Raw genomic sequence first — 14,729 nt, 5'->3', positions numbered from 1 at the left:
GAGGGGGAAGTGATGCACTTGCTAATTTAAGAAATTAACAATGTGTTAATAATTTGACAAGCATACTCTGGGTTATATAACTAAAAATCGTTTACGAGCCATCAATAGAGAAAATATCTAACATAAACTGATTCTGGAATCTAATATGTTATAATTCATTTTCTTTTATCATACATGGTTTTCTATTTCTAGGAGTAATCAAACTGAGTATTTTGTTTTACAAAGGCAAAGAATAACAAAACTAACATTAGAAGAAAAATACAATTCTGTGCTGATTTTTATTTTATTTTCAGCGCTTAAGGCTCTGAGGTTCATTAGTTATATTTTAATGTACCTAACATTTTAATATTTTAATATAAATTAAGTAAAATTATTTGATGTATATTTTATGTTTTGCATAATAAGAGACATAATTTCAAAAGGTACCATGCAGTTTTAAAAATGTTTTTGTTTCTACATTGTTATTATCTCACTGACTGTTGTTTTATATTATTTATATTATTTCTAGATAAAAGAGTGGCTCTGTTTAAACTGTCAGATGCAGAGAGCTCTAGGAGGTGACCTGGCTCCAGTTCCTTCATCACCCCAGCCCAAACCGAAGACCGCCCCTGTTCCTACATCAGCAGTGAGCAAGCCAACCCCACAGTCACAGCAGATTTCTCCAAAGAAAGATACTACGCCCAAACAGGAGGTCTCAAAGGCACCTGAGTCTAAAAAGCCCCCACCACTAGTGAAACAGCCAACCCTTCACGGCTCCCTCCCAGTCACAGCCCAGCAGCCTCCCGTGGCAGAGTCCTCCTCCAAGCCAGCCCCTCCCAAAGAGCCTTCTGTCCCATCTGAACAGGCCAAGGTCTCCGTGGCTGATGATAAACCAAAGCAGCCCAAGACAGGAAAGCCAGCCACAGACATTGTGTCTTCATCGTCAACAGCAGCAAAACCGGATGTTCCAAGCTCCAAAGTACCATCACAGGATCAAGAGAAAGCAATTCCTTCCCTAAAGCCAGACTCTGCCAAACCCTCACAGAGTTTTCCACCAACAGGAGGAAAAGTCACCCCATTCGATTCTAAAGTCATACCTCGACCTGCATCAGATTCAAAACTTATTTCACATCCTGGGCCTAGTTCAGAGAGCAAAGGTCAAAAACAAGTTGATTCAACTCAGAAGAGGGATGAACCCAAGAAAGCACAAGCCAGAATGAGTCCTAAGCCAGATGCCAAGCCTGTGCCAAAAGGGGCAGCAACACCCCAAGGTCCACGACCTTCCACTGGCCAAACTGCCCCCCCATCTCCACAGCCCCCAAAACCTCAGGAGCAGTCGAGACGTTTTAGTCTGAATCTGGGAAGTATTTCTGATGTCCCTAAATCACAGCCCACAACTCCTCAAGAAACAGTGACTGGGAAACTCTTTGGGTTTGGAGCATCCATTTTCAGCCAGGCATCAAATCTAATCTCCACAGCAGGCCAGCCTGGGTCTCATTCACAGGGTGCGCCAGTGGCCCCGACAAAACAAGTCCCTCCTTCGCAGCCACCTACTTCTCAGGGGCCACCCAAATCCACAGCACCACCTGCACCTGCAAAGGTTATACCTGTGAAAAAGGAAACCAAAGCTCTAGTAGCTGAAAAATTAGAGCCCAAAGCTGAACAAGTTTCAACAGTAAAAAGAACAGAAACAGAAAAGAAGCCTCTACCTACTAAGGACAGCAAACCCTCAACAGCCGAGCCTCAAAAGGCTGTTCTTCCCCCCAAACTGGAGGAAACCCCCAAACCAGAATCAGCCTGTCCTCTCTGCAAAACTAAACTCAACATAGGTTCTAAGGATCCTCCTAACTTCAATACTTGCACTGAATGCAAGAAACAAGTGTGTAATCTCTGTGGATTTAACCCTACACCACACTTGACTGAGGTAAGCAGTATTTGTATCACATATGAATGTGAGTATATCGTGTTTATTCTGAAATATTTTGGTGGCCGAGTTTCTGAGCAAAAAACACATTTTTAATGAAGAAAAATTGATACTGGTATCTTTGAAGAAGTTTCAATTACTTATTACAGGCTTACTTTCTTATTAAAAGTTAACATAATTTAGACTTTTCTGGCTTAAAGTACCAGAAGTAAGATGATGAAATAAGCTGACAACTTAAAATAACAATTATCCCATCCTTTATGTGAATTAACAACCTATAGCTTTGGAGCACTGTTTGATTTTCACCTAAAAACACCAAGTAAGAGTTGTAATTTACTATTCCCAGTATCTCTCATCCTTCCAGTCTCTTTCATACCTTAAAAAAAGAAGCTTGATTGATTGCTAATCTATAAACAACATGAGATCTGTTATCTTACAAAAGTTAAGAGCTTTGAGTAAGTTAATAATACTGTCTGCTAGAAAATATTGGTTCAAATATATAATGTCTAGACTTTTTATAATTATGTTTGAACTGTTATCTGGCATAAATATAATAGAGCACTTTATTAGGAACTGTGGAAAGAAAAAGAAGTTATATGGATTTCAGTGACTAATGTGAAGGATTTTTTTTTAATGGGGTGACCAAAACACTTTTTATACAGTGTAAATGACTGAAAAGCAGATGGCAATTTTCTACCTAATACAGTTATAGAAGAATGAATCTATAAGCATTAGTCCTGTGTTAGGGCTATTAGAATATTTGGCTATTGAGAGACTGAGAGGTTGAATGATGCTGCTGTCTTAGGTAAGTAACAGTGATGTTTTAGTAAACATTTTGGGATTGAATTTAGATCATTGTTCATTGTTTTTATCCAAATCAAAAATACTTAAGGATTATTTTATTCTCCTCTCCTTGATTTTGTAATTCATTGGGATGGGAAAAAAATGGAACAGATTTTTAGCAATTATACAAAGGAAGCTTTGAGATTCTTGGTGGTGTTTTTGAGTTAAATTTTTTTAAAATAATAAGTTATAAAATATTTTTATTTTTTACTTTTGAAAGATATTCGGTTGCTTTGACGTGTTTAACACCATATGAAAGTGTTGTCCCTATAGAGTTAAGCTGATTCTTATCTTCTCTAACTGTGATGAATAATGTTAACCACAACCCGTTTGAAAAGTAGATAAAATTTGGTTTCTCTCAGCACTTCATGAGTGGTAACAACTGTAATTATTACTTACAGTACTCAGGATTCATTGTAAAAGCAAAACAACCTTAAGTGTCTTCCATATATTTAGAAGAGTTGTTTTCTGTTGTGTAATTATGAAGAGGGAAATTTCGGTTTTTCTAGGACAGTTGTATTAATTTCATAGATTTAAAAAATTGTACCCTTTAATGAGGAGCCCATGGTATCAACACCATGCAGTTAGTTTAAATAGTTAGAAAACAAACTGCACTGCTAAAAACAAAACCGTAATGTCTGCATTTAAAGTACATTTTGTGCACACTGAAAAAAGGGCTATAACTTGTGTGTGTGTGTGTGTGTGTACATATGTATATGTACACATTTGGGCCATAACGATTATTAGAATTCTGTCAGTGTTTCGAGGTGTGAAATGAGAGTCCTTGGGCAGAGGAACAGTAAACCTTCAAGAAAATCTTTGATTTTCTGTGTGTTGGTAAATTATATTTCAGAAGTGGTAATTTGGAAAGGAGATTTCTTGAATCAAGTAGAGAATTATCTAGGATGTGTGTGGAATTTAAATAGTTTGAAAATATAAGTGGTTTTAAGTTTTCAAATGGTTTAGGGGAAGTCTTATTTTAAGTATGATCAGTGGGATTTAGATGATCTGTCATTGTTCAGATTGTTTTTTTCTGTGGTCATTTCTTTGAATCTGGAAGATCGTGTTTCAGAGGAGAAAAAAATTTGATGTAACAAAAGCAGTCGACTCATGTTCTTGGCTCCACTTGACTATGTTAATCACAGTGAAGTTTTTAGCTGGTCTAAGGCCTTAATGCCGTCTGGTCTCTAGGTAAGTAAAGTCCATTAGCTGACCTGGCATCAAAGGAGTGAATGAGGTCAGTGGAGTTAATCCCTGTCGCCATAGTTCCTGCTATTTTACCTAGAAGACTTTAGAGGACTGGCGGAAGGGATTCGTTGAAGCAAAAGCCACCCTGTGTTTGGGTATGTGTGTGCGCGCGTGCATGTCCATGTATATCCAGGAAATTGTGAATTCGATGTATATGCTTAACCTGTGGTGCTGTCCCAGTGTTTATACTACTTACTGATCTCTCCTCATTTTGAGTGGTGAGAAAGTATTTCCTCCTTGATCCTTGTTTTATTTCTATGATTTCTTTGTTCTGCTTATGATATTTTTCTTGTGATCCAAGATTTTCTGCTGGGCTGGTACTGTACTTCCATTCCAGTTTGAGAGAGCACATTCTGAAAATACTCAGACTTTCGCCTATAATGCAGAGAAATGGTGTTCCTCAAGAAAGGATTCAACTATGTATTTCCATTTATTTTTCTAATAAAGCACATGTAACTCTATTATAAGCCTCTGCTTCTACTACTCTCATCACTGTGAGGCAGGACGTCTTTTCCTGCTGGTGTCTCTCTTCCCTCGCCTTTTTCTGTCCTGTTCTGGTGGTGAGAAGAGCTGGTCCTAGTTTGTCATGGGTTGGGAGCTATAGACACTATCCTCTTACCCCCGCCCATTCATTAAACACACCTGTCTCTAAGGTTGTTTCCTGTATCTCCTACTCAGCATCTCCCACAGTACCTGAAGAGTGCCAAGACTGCCTGCAGGGCCGTGGGGTGTCGCCAGGCTTCAGCCTAAGCCTTATGGTTTAACTGTTTTATGCCCAGTTTGTATAAATGGTACTATAATCCATTAACCTCTGATAGCAAGGAACATTTTTTTTTTAGGCTTTAATTTCTGCCAAATCAGGAAATACTTTGTCTTTGAAGGAGTTTTAAAAGTGATTGCAAGACTTTCTAGTCTTACAGAATTTGGAGGCGTGCTGAGAAAAACAGACTAAATTGGCAATCAATTTACCTAGTGAATTTTAATCATTCTGACTCAATTCAAGTACAAAAAGGAGTCAAAATTACTCATCGTGGGTATTTATTTTATTGTTTGTACTACCCTTTTGGAAAGTAAATTTTTGCTATGAAAGTACGACTTAAAATTATGTTTCCTCATGCTTCAAGAAGTCCTAGAGTCATAGTTCTGCTTTCTTAGTAAGATAATTATGCATGGCCTAAATGATGTTGGAATAGCTAGCATATATTTGTCACCAGGAAACAAATGGGCCTTTTGAGCCAATTAAGACCCAGTGCTGTAACTGAGTTCCCTTCAGATCTTTACTCTCTAGTCAAGGTGGCTTCTGCATTTTCTCTCAGACCCTTAAGGAAGGCCTGGTGGGGATGTGCTGCATTTCTTAGTTCAGTAAACACATAATATCTTGCTTTAGCTTTAAAAACCATTACTTAATACTTTAAGAAATGTATCTGTTACTAAAAAGCATTTAAGTGTATGCATACACACATATATGAGCAATTAAAGACAGAGTGATCAAAAATCAATAAGGAGAAAATAATTCTACCAATAATCCGTTTTTAAAGAATTCCATGATGGAGATCTACATTCTGTTTAAAAATTTCTGACATGCATGGCAAAGAGGGACACCTGATGACACTTTTTGACTGACATAAGAAAATTGATAAGTTGGTAGAAACAAAATTTTTACTTATTAATCTTTAAGAGAAATTTGATGTTAACTTTTTATTAAGTGATATTTAGTTGAACAAAAATCCAAATGTGGGTTTAAAATAGAGATATTTTGTTTAAACAAATTTTTTAAAAAAGTAGTTTCTGCATTAGTCTTTTTTTTTCTATGCATTTTTAAGTATTTAATATTCTACTCTATGTGGTAGTTCTATATCCCAGTAGTAACATGATTATATACCATTTTCCCATGTGATTAAACATTTCTTAAATATTATATAAAATGATTACATATTATTCAATTCTATGGTTGTATGTTTTTTCATACACATTCTCCTGGTATTAGGGATTTAGGATGTCTTCATTTTTTCACTATAAATAAGATGAACGTTTTTGGATGTGAATATTTGTATTTTTAACTGTTTCCCAAGGAAGGCTTACTACTAAGGTTACTGAATCAAAGAACAAGGACCCTGAAGTATCAAATTCTCTTTGGAGATGTGATAGTCATCGACATTGCCACTAGCATACGTGATTCCTTTCTTAATGCAGACTTTCCAAATTTGAATATTATTTAAAATGAAATTGGTTAATTTGGAAGTGTAAAAGTGCTATAATATGGTTCCTTTGGTTTGTATTTCTTTGATTACCAAAACTTTTATTTAGATATTAAATGTACAAAGATGATTCTAATTATGATCCGGACAAAACATTGTGCAGACATTGTGGGAAAAAGTAAACTGGTATTTGACTAGGCCTATGTGAAACGCATTGTGTCAGTCATTTTTTCACAACTGTGTGGGGTAGGTTTTACAGCCGCTCTAGAGATCAGGAAAAGAGTATCAGAGAGGTAGTTACCAAGCCACAGAGGTATCATTCAGAGGCTGAGCCAGTGCTCTATCTCCTGGACCATGTTTAAGTAACCTGGGGAACTGGATAACAAATGTCACTTCTTCTGTCCTCGCTTACCTATAAGTTGTGTCAGTTGGTAATTACTAGGACTTTAATATCAACAAATTTGCTAACATGTGCATCAAAACCAGGTAACATTTGGGGCCCACAGAATAATGGTGGCTGTGTTATATGGCTGAATTTAGAATCATGTGCAGATTGAGAGCTTCAGAAACGTAGAAGCCAGCATCATCCTTTTCTTTCCAGATAAGCTTACCAACTGGTCAACATTTATTTAGGTGAAAACATATGGCTGAATGATGAAATAATGTCCCTTCTTTCATATATAGCACACCTGAGGGCATAAAACATAGTTGCTCCCGCTGTAAGAGATACTATTATATTCCTGCCAATGCATGCAAAGACTTTACTCCATGAAAATGATGAACATCTAATTGTTCCATTGGTGATAGTGGTGGTGGTTAATCTTTGCTTCTACCAACATTTTTGTATAGCCTCCTTTGTTACATTCCCAGGAGTGGGATTGCTGGAACATAGGTTATATGTGTCTTAAACTGGTTCTCCACAGTAGTTTTATCCGTTTTTATTTTGACCAACTTTGCATACATGTTACTGTTGTTCTAGGGATGCTTTGTCTGATAAGATAGTCACTGGGCGAACGTAGCTAATGAGCACCGTAGCTGGCTCATAATAAAATTACTGAAAGTGTGAAAAACACATTGGATTTCAAAAACTTAGTATGAAAACTGTAAAGTATCTCAGTGATAATTTTATGTTGGTTACTACTGTGTAAGGCTTTTCTTCCTTAAATATCAAGGTTACGACTGCCTTTTCACATGTCACTTTGCAGTTTCATATGCGTGTACTGTGGTATATTGCTGTGTAGGATATATTTCTTTCTCTTTATACAAAAAAACCCCATGGCTATTACTATATTTGCTGTACTCTGATTAGCTCTTCCAGAGCTTCATTTCCTCATGTGACACAAGATAGCTGGTTCTCTTAGCATGCTCTACTGAGCAGATAGTTCTCAGGGCTTTCATCTTCTGGAGGTAAAATACTGATGCCTGGCCTGACCCAGCCTGGCCTGAAGATCAATGTTCTAGGCCCTGCTAATCATCAGTAAGAGATATCTGTACTATTGATTAGTGTACTGTGGCCATACCAACCTTTAGGTCAGGATCTCTTCTGTTTTCTACTAACTCCTCTGTTTCCAAATGTTTCCTCTATTATTTCTTTTCAGAACTTTTGGGTCTGTTTTTATTCTCCCTGTGGCTTTGGGTGAATATCATCAGTTTTTGGGTCAGTTGCTTTCAGAAGTCTCAGCAATACAGAATGTTAGAATTTGAATATGTCATCTGGTCCGTCCACTGCTTTCTTCCTTTCTTCTTTTGTTGGCAGTTTATTTTCTTTTAAAATTCTGTTCTAATAATTTGTATTACAAAAGCAGTATTCCTTATAACAATCCATAGAGTACCAAAGTGTCTGAAGAAACATGAATAGCTCCCTCTTCCCCTTGTACTTTATGTTAATGCTAGTATCTGTTTAGATGTCTTTTTTTTTTTTTTGCTTTTTGTTTATTTCTATAATGGTTATACCAACAGTGAAATGTAAAGGAAAGGATTTGAGATTTTTCAAAAAGTCTTATGAGCTAGTTGTTTTTAAAAATAATGTATTTATTTTGAAATGAACGTGTTTTCTTACTATACTTATTTTCATTGAATTCTTTTTTTCCACAAAATTTTATGCATTGGACAAGTGAACTTTCACTGACTTGCCTCATTCTACTTATGAGGGAAATAGCTGTGCAGTATCTCAATAGTGATGCACATTCTCCTCATGAAAACTGAGATGTTGAAGATATTTCGAGTTCCTGTTACTGTACAAACAGGGTTACAGTAAAACATCAACACATATTTTTCCATTGTATCTTGATATGTTAGATAAATTCCTTAAAATGGGTGGGCAAGGTTAAGACAAATGATGTTTGACAGAGTTTCCATATTACTTTTTTCTAAAAGGGTAGTAATTATAGTCCTGCCAACAGACTATTAGTGTCTCTAGTTTCCCACACTGGGTAGTACATATTTATCAATTTCAAGAGTCAGAAATTAAATAGTATTGTTGCATAATATTAAATTTCCCTGCCTATTTTGAGAGTAAACATTATATATTTATCAAAATCAAGAGCTTATCAACTACTTATATTTCTCCTGTTTTTTTAAGTTGCCCATTTGTACACATTGGCCATATTTTCATGTGCATATGTTGTATATTTCTTAAAATATTTTAGAGAATTTAATTCTTTGTCATCTTATCTTAAAATGATTTTCCCTGTTGATCACTTGTTTTTAACTTTCTTATGAAATTTTCTTCTGTACATGAGGTTTTTAAAAAAACTTCTATGCAATCAAATCTCTTAATGTTTCCTTGATTGCTTATTTTGCTAAAGAAAGCCTTTTCACATTTTTATTATAAAAATAGCCTTCCACATTTACTCCTAAACATCTGTAGTTTTATTTTTCACTTCCGATCACTTGTTTATCTGTAATTGATTTTTTTTTGGTATGATGTGAGGTGAAGGGCCTAACTTTATATATTCAAAATGTATAGCCACTTATCTCCATGTTATTTATTAAGTAATACATCATTTTCCCTCTGGTTTTTATTGCCACTTTCTTCATGTGATAAATTTCCATTAAGACAGTTTTCTTTTCTAGATTCTTTAATTTGTACTGTTAGTTATATATCTAGTTCAGAGTGTCAGCACCTTACTATTTGTATTAGTCTAGTTTTAATATTTAAAGACACTAAATACCCATGAACACCTTAGAAAGAGTCTAGTAATAGGGTATTGTCCTTACCAGGATTTGGCTTTACCTTATTCTACTTATAAACTAATAAATTAACTTGTTACAGTTTCATGGATGCCAATAGTAGACATGAGATTCCTGGGTCGGACACAAAGAACTTTATTACTCACACCACAGGAGGCAGCATGAACATCAGCATATTTGCATCAGTTCCCCTTGTCCCCCACTCTCACGTGGGTCACGTGAGATATGGGCCTAGATTGATGCTGCACACGCAGGTTTGAGTCACAGGTGAGGAGCACTGAGCTTGTGGAATCCACCTCTTTTATAGCAAGCAGTAAGTTACTCTGCTCTTTGTCGCAGAGGGAGACATTGCCTCATCCCTAAGGTTGTTGCCTGTTGCACACAGAAGTTTGAGAAATGGCCAAGGTGAAGAGCAGCCAGGGTCTTGCATTGTTGGCAAACCCTGTAAGATGTGTAGGTACAGGAGAGACCCACTGAGGATTGTCTTTCCCAAAGGTATTAATAACCCAGTGGTTTTAAAGCTTAAAATATTATGAACTCTTCCTTCCAATGATGTTGAATATAGAGACCAAATGTAGAAAGCTGATAAATGTGGAAGTGTGCTGGTTGAGGCCAACTTCATCTGTGTGACTAAGGGCTGGAAGCTGCCCATTTGGTAGCCGCTCTTATTCTTGGGCCTGCCTCTGATCCAGCTCCATGAAACTCACGAAAAAAGGCTACTTCTCAAAACTCCTACTTTAAAGATGAAGAAAATGGGCTCAGGGAACTGAAATGATATGCTTAAGGTTGGGGTCAGATAGTGGTTGCTGAAGTACTAAATAAAAATACCCTTTTCATTGTTTGTTTTCTGCATCTTCTTTTAAAACTTCCTTCCTTGACTTGTTCGTGAACAAAAGAAATGAGAAAAATTTGTGAAACAAACAACTCAATCTTATATTCAAACAGGCATTGCTCTAGCAGAAAATACATGCTCCAAAATCAATATATATATTAATATTTTCTTGCCCTATTATATGTGGGTTACATAACCCCCCCATATTAACATAACGTTAATATGATTTGAAAGTAAATTCAGTGGCATTTTCACTACACGGAGTTGTGGCATGACTCTGAGATTACTCTTTTATTAAATTATAAAAATCGATCTAATCACATAGCAAAATAATGTTTCTGGTCTAATTATAACAGTCTGTACTACTGATAATGTAATTTACATGGTCATTTAATACAACTTATTGTAGATCTGTCTTAGTCTAGGAGGGAAATGTAACAACAGATATTCATGTAAATAATTGAAATAACGTTTTAATATTTCTGAACATTGGAAAATTTTATTTATGTGTATATGTGTATATATACAAATAGATGTGTGTGTGTGTGTGTATATATATGCGTATGTATATATTTTAGAGCTAAAATTAGAAAATTCCCTGGGAAGAAATTAGGACTTAAAATACCGTGAGGTTTAATTTGGGGAGATAACATGCATGCAGTGTTGTGTGTTAGCATACAGAACGGTGAATCACATCTACCAATTTAAAAAATGTATAGTGTCAAATAGAAACATGATCAGGAGAAACCAAAATATGCCTTGCACATGGAATTAACCATTGGAATAAAAATAACCTCATATGTCTATGTGTGGAATTCTTAAACTTGGATTTAAGTACTTTTTGCTTCTCTTGTATTTTTTAAAATTTCATGCGAAAAAAATGGACAGTCAGATGTGGGAAGACATGTCATTTTAATTTCCAATCTGGGAATCCACAGAAAGAAGGGATATTCATTTAAAGCACTTTTAGTTTTTTTTTTTTTAAGTCTATGAGAAGACTGTTTTAACAGCTAATAAGTATATAGGTAAATGATGGTTGTGGGTTTATCTTAATTGTTTTTAAATCCTTAAATTAGATTTGTATTCACTTAGATTACGTTTTAAGCATGTCAGTTATACATTTATAACTGTAAACATGTATAACAGTTATACATTTTCACCCAGTTTATCTCACGATTCCATAACTTTATAAGTGGAATGATTTTTTTTTCAACATACCACACACTGTCACTGCTCTCATCAGCTCAGAGTACCATCACAAGCAGTTTTCTTTTGCACCTGCTAAAAATAGAACCTGTCTACCTGAGCCACACTTCCAAAGGAAAGCTAATTAAAGCACTCAGTAGACAATATACTTTTTCATTGAGTAAACGGCATGCCCGAATGCCTGTTAATTTCTTTTGCTATTTACTTAGCCTTCTTGAAACTCTGTGGACTTCTTTCATCTGTTATATATCATGTATTTATTCTTTCATTCTTGTTTAATTCATCAACATACTGCAATACATGAGTAACTACTGGGAAAATAACTACTCTCCACTTTAAAAAAAGTCACATTCATACAGAAGTAATTATGTAAGTATTATCTAAGTATACAAAAATCTTAATAATAGACTTAAAAGACTTAAATAGATAGAAATGAAGTGTCAGCTGAGCCATGCAAAACAAAAGATTGAATGTGTTTCGTGACTTTTAGAAAAAGAATCATCCTCTATTTAAAAGCCTTCCTCATTTATGGGGCTCTAAATGACCTAGAGTCAGTTTTCTCATGGCATTGTAATATAATGTAAAGAGAGATACAATAAATGATGGACCCAACATATTTTGATAATACACCTGTCTGAATAATCCAAGACAGGTTTTTTTTTTTTCCAAAAATGCATTTTATGTGCATCCCACAAGATGCTACACTAAAAACATATCCCTCAAGAAAATTTGCAAATGCTTCATATTTAATCTCTCTTAAAGATATGAATTGCATATATTCTATGAGAAGCCTTTTAATAAAGGACTTTTTTGAACCAAGTTGAACCAAAAAAAAATTATTTTACCACATAGTCTTTTTACTTATTTGACAGAACTAGTGTTCTAAATGACACATATTGCTCAAGAAATAGTAGTTTAAATATTAAATACGTTTAAATTAATACCTTCATTTTCTTATTCCTAAAATTCTTTCTTTTGACTCCAGAGACATAAATGACACCGTCTAGGGAAATTTTCCGTTAAGGTGTATGACACACACTTCATGTTCAATATGCCCCATGTTGGAGTCGTCATTTTTTCCTCGTGTCCCTCTTCATGTGTCCCCTGTCAGACTGAAAGGCATCACAGATCCCGAGGGTCATTCCAGACTCCTCTTTCTCTATCACTCGCCCGGAAGCAGTAGCTTTCAACTGTTGTCAATTCTCCCTGCTAAAGGTATCTCTGTTCTCTTGCCTCCTTCTTAGTCTTACTGTGAGAGCCTTGTTGGAGCCCTTGTTTATCATCTTTGCTAATGCGATAGACCATGAATACTTTATTTGGGGAAACTCCGTTTCTCAAATTTCATTCTCCTACAAGTTGCCGAATATTTCTGCAGTTTCCTTGTTTATCATGTTCTACTGAATCCCTTAGTCTTTTCTCACTTAGGACTATATTCAGTGCCATGAGCAAAGAATATACTTTCAGTCCTCCATGTGCCTCAATACTTTGCCTGTGCCCCAATATTCTCCACCTCCCCACATCTTTATCTCCTATCCATTCTTTGAGATTCATCTCAGATACCATTTCCCCTTGACCCCCTGCTTCATGTTCTAATACTCCAGTCAGCCCTCTTATATATCTTGCAGTTGCCTGTTTAGTTGTGTCATCCCATGGGAATGTGACCCCTGGAGCACTGTCGGTGCTATCAAAATGCCAGCAGGTGGTAGGTAGTTAATACGTGTTTGTTCAGTGAAGGAAAGACAGAATTTAGGGAAATGGCATGTAGAGTTAAAGTCATGCTTTGTGTTAATAGCATCATAATTGTAGTTAGAAGTAGTATGAAACTTTGTTATTTAGTTCTATATTGGCTGCAAGTATTTTTAAAGCCCTCTTAAAAAGTCTTACATACTAATATATATATATCTTTGCATGTGTTCTTAAAGTACAGAAGTATTAGAAAGAAGATGAGCTTTTTTTACATGAAAATATAAGAACTTTCTATTTTTTAATTATTTCTTAAATATTACCTCAATGAGGCCAGCCTAGACCAGTCTATTTACTACTGTAACCTGCCTGGCACCTCCCATAATGCAATGTTTTCTTACCCTGCTCTCTTTTTTTCTTTGTCTGTAGCACTTACTACCTTGTAACATAATATTTCATTTACTAATTTATTATGTTTTAAAAAAATTATCTCTCTGCCTCACTAGATGCAAGTTCTATGGGTACCAGTTTCCTGGCATAGAGTAGGCTCACAAATCCAGGTACTTGGCTTACAGCATACTGTCATGAAATTTTTATACAATGAGTGAATTAGTCCTGTATGGTTACTACAGACGCAGTACCTGAATAAGGTATACTGGAATGTTGATTCAGAATGCTAAGATCTGGTCAGACTCATATCTGGTGAGCTGCAAATGTTTTAACGACTTTCCTACATCACCTTTTCCCAGTATGCCTCATTTCAGAAGGTGAGAAGAAGACACATACACCACATATTTGGAAGAACTTTCTGCATATAAAGCCTCATTATAAAATTGAGTCCATAAAGGATATTGTATCTTCTGTTATGGCTGAGGGATAAACGCATGAAACTAAGTTTCAAGGAAAAGAGACAATGGGTTTGGTGATCTGTTGAAAGGCAGCATAGCAGGGTTGTCAAGATGGCACCTATACCACCTCTTAGTAGCTCGGTTTCGTCACCTATCAAAGAGGACCTACCTCATGGGGCTGTTGTGAGGATTAGAAGAGTGGATACCTGTTAAGCTTTAGGAACAGTTCATGACGCTGCACTTGATGAAGCTCAGTAAACGATAGTTTTGCTCGCTACAGTTGGCAGATCTAGAAGGCCTGTGGTACCAAGATATACCTTTTGCTGAATAGACAAGATAAAAATGATTCCTTTCTAAGTGAAGCTTCACTTCTAAGAAGAGTTAAGCTGCTTAATGAAGTGTGTTTTTATGTTAAATAGTTAAGTGTGGGCCTTTACTGCAAGCTTGAAAGATTATTTCAGGTTATTTTATATAATGTAAAATGTAATGGGCCCTGACTAAAACAAAATACATGCATTGCTGTGTGCTTTTATTTGCTATGTCAACAGTGCTTCTATTTTTACTTATTTAATGAGCTTTTCTCTGTGATTGTGGCATATTAATATGAATGCATTCTTTACATATGAAAAGCAAAGTATCTCTAAGATTTTGAAAAGATTTTCATTGGGAGAAGTTATAGCATGGATTTTCTTCAAGCGAGTATATTTGGGAAGCCTTAGAAAATTGCCTATAAATGATTACCAACAAGAATATGTTGACATGAGAAATGCTCACTG

The 14,729-nt window shown here is 35.7% G+C and overlaps 1 protein-coding gene across 1 annotated transcript in view; it reads left to right on the top strand.

Moving 5' to 3' along the window:
• The window catches only part of LOC133096174 (protein piccolo), a 370,525-nt gene that overhangs the window by 26,212 nt on the left and 329,584 nt on the right, over positions 1-14,729 (top strand). The window contains exon 3 of the mRNA XM_061197659.1: positions 509-1,903. Within this exon, the coding sequence (XP_061053642.1) occupies positions 509-1,903 (1,395 nt within the window). The remainder of the gene's footprint in view (positions 1-508; positions 1,904-14,729) is intronic.

The sequence above is a fragment of the Eubalaena glacialis genome, chromosome 8, assembly GCF_028564815.1.
Source record: "Eubalaena glacialis isolate mEubGla1 chromosome 8, mEubGla1.1.hap2.+ XY, whole genome shotgun sequence".
NCBI lineage: Eukaryota > Metazoa > Chordata > Mammalia > Artiodactyla > Balaenidae > Eubalaena > Eubalaena glacialis.
This window is presented reverse-complemented; position numbering and strand designations above follow the sequence as displayed.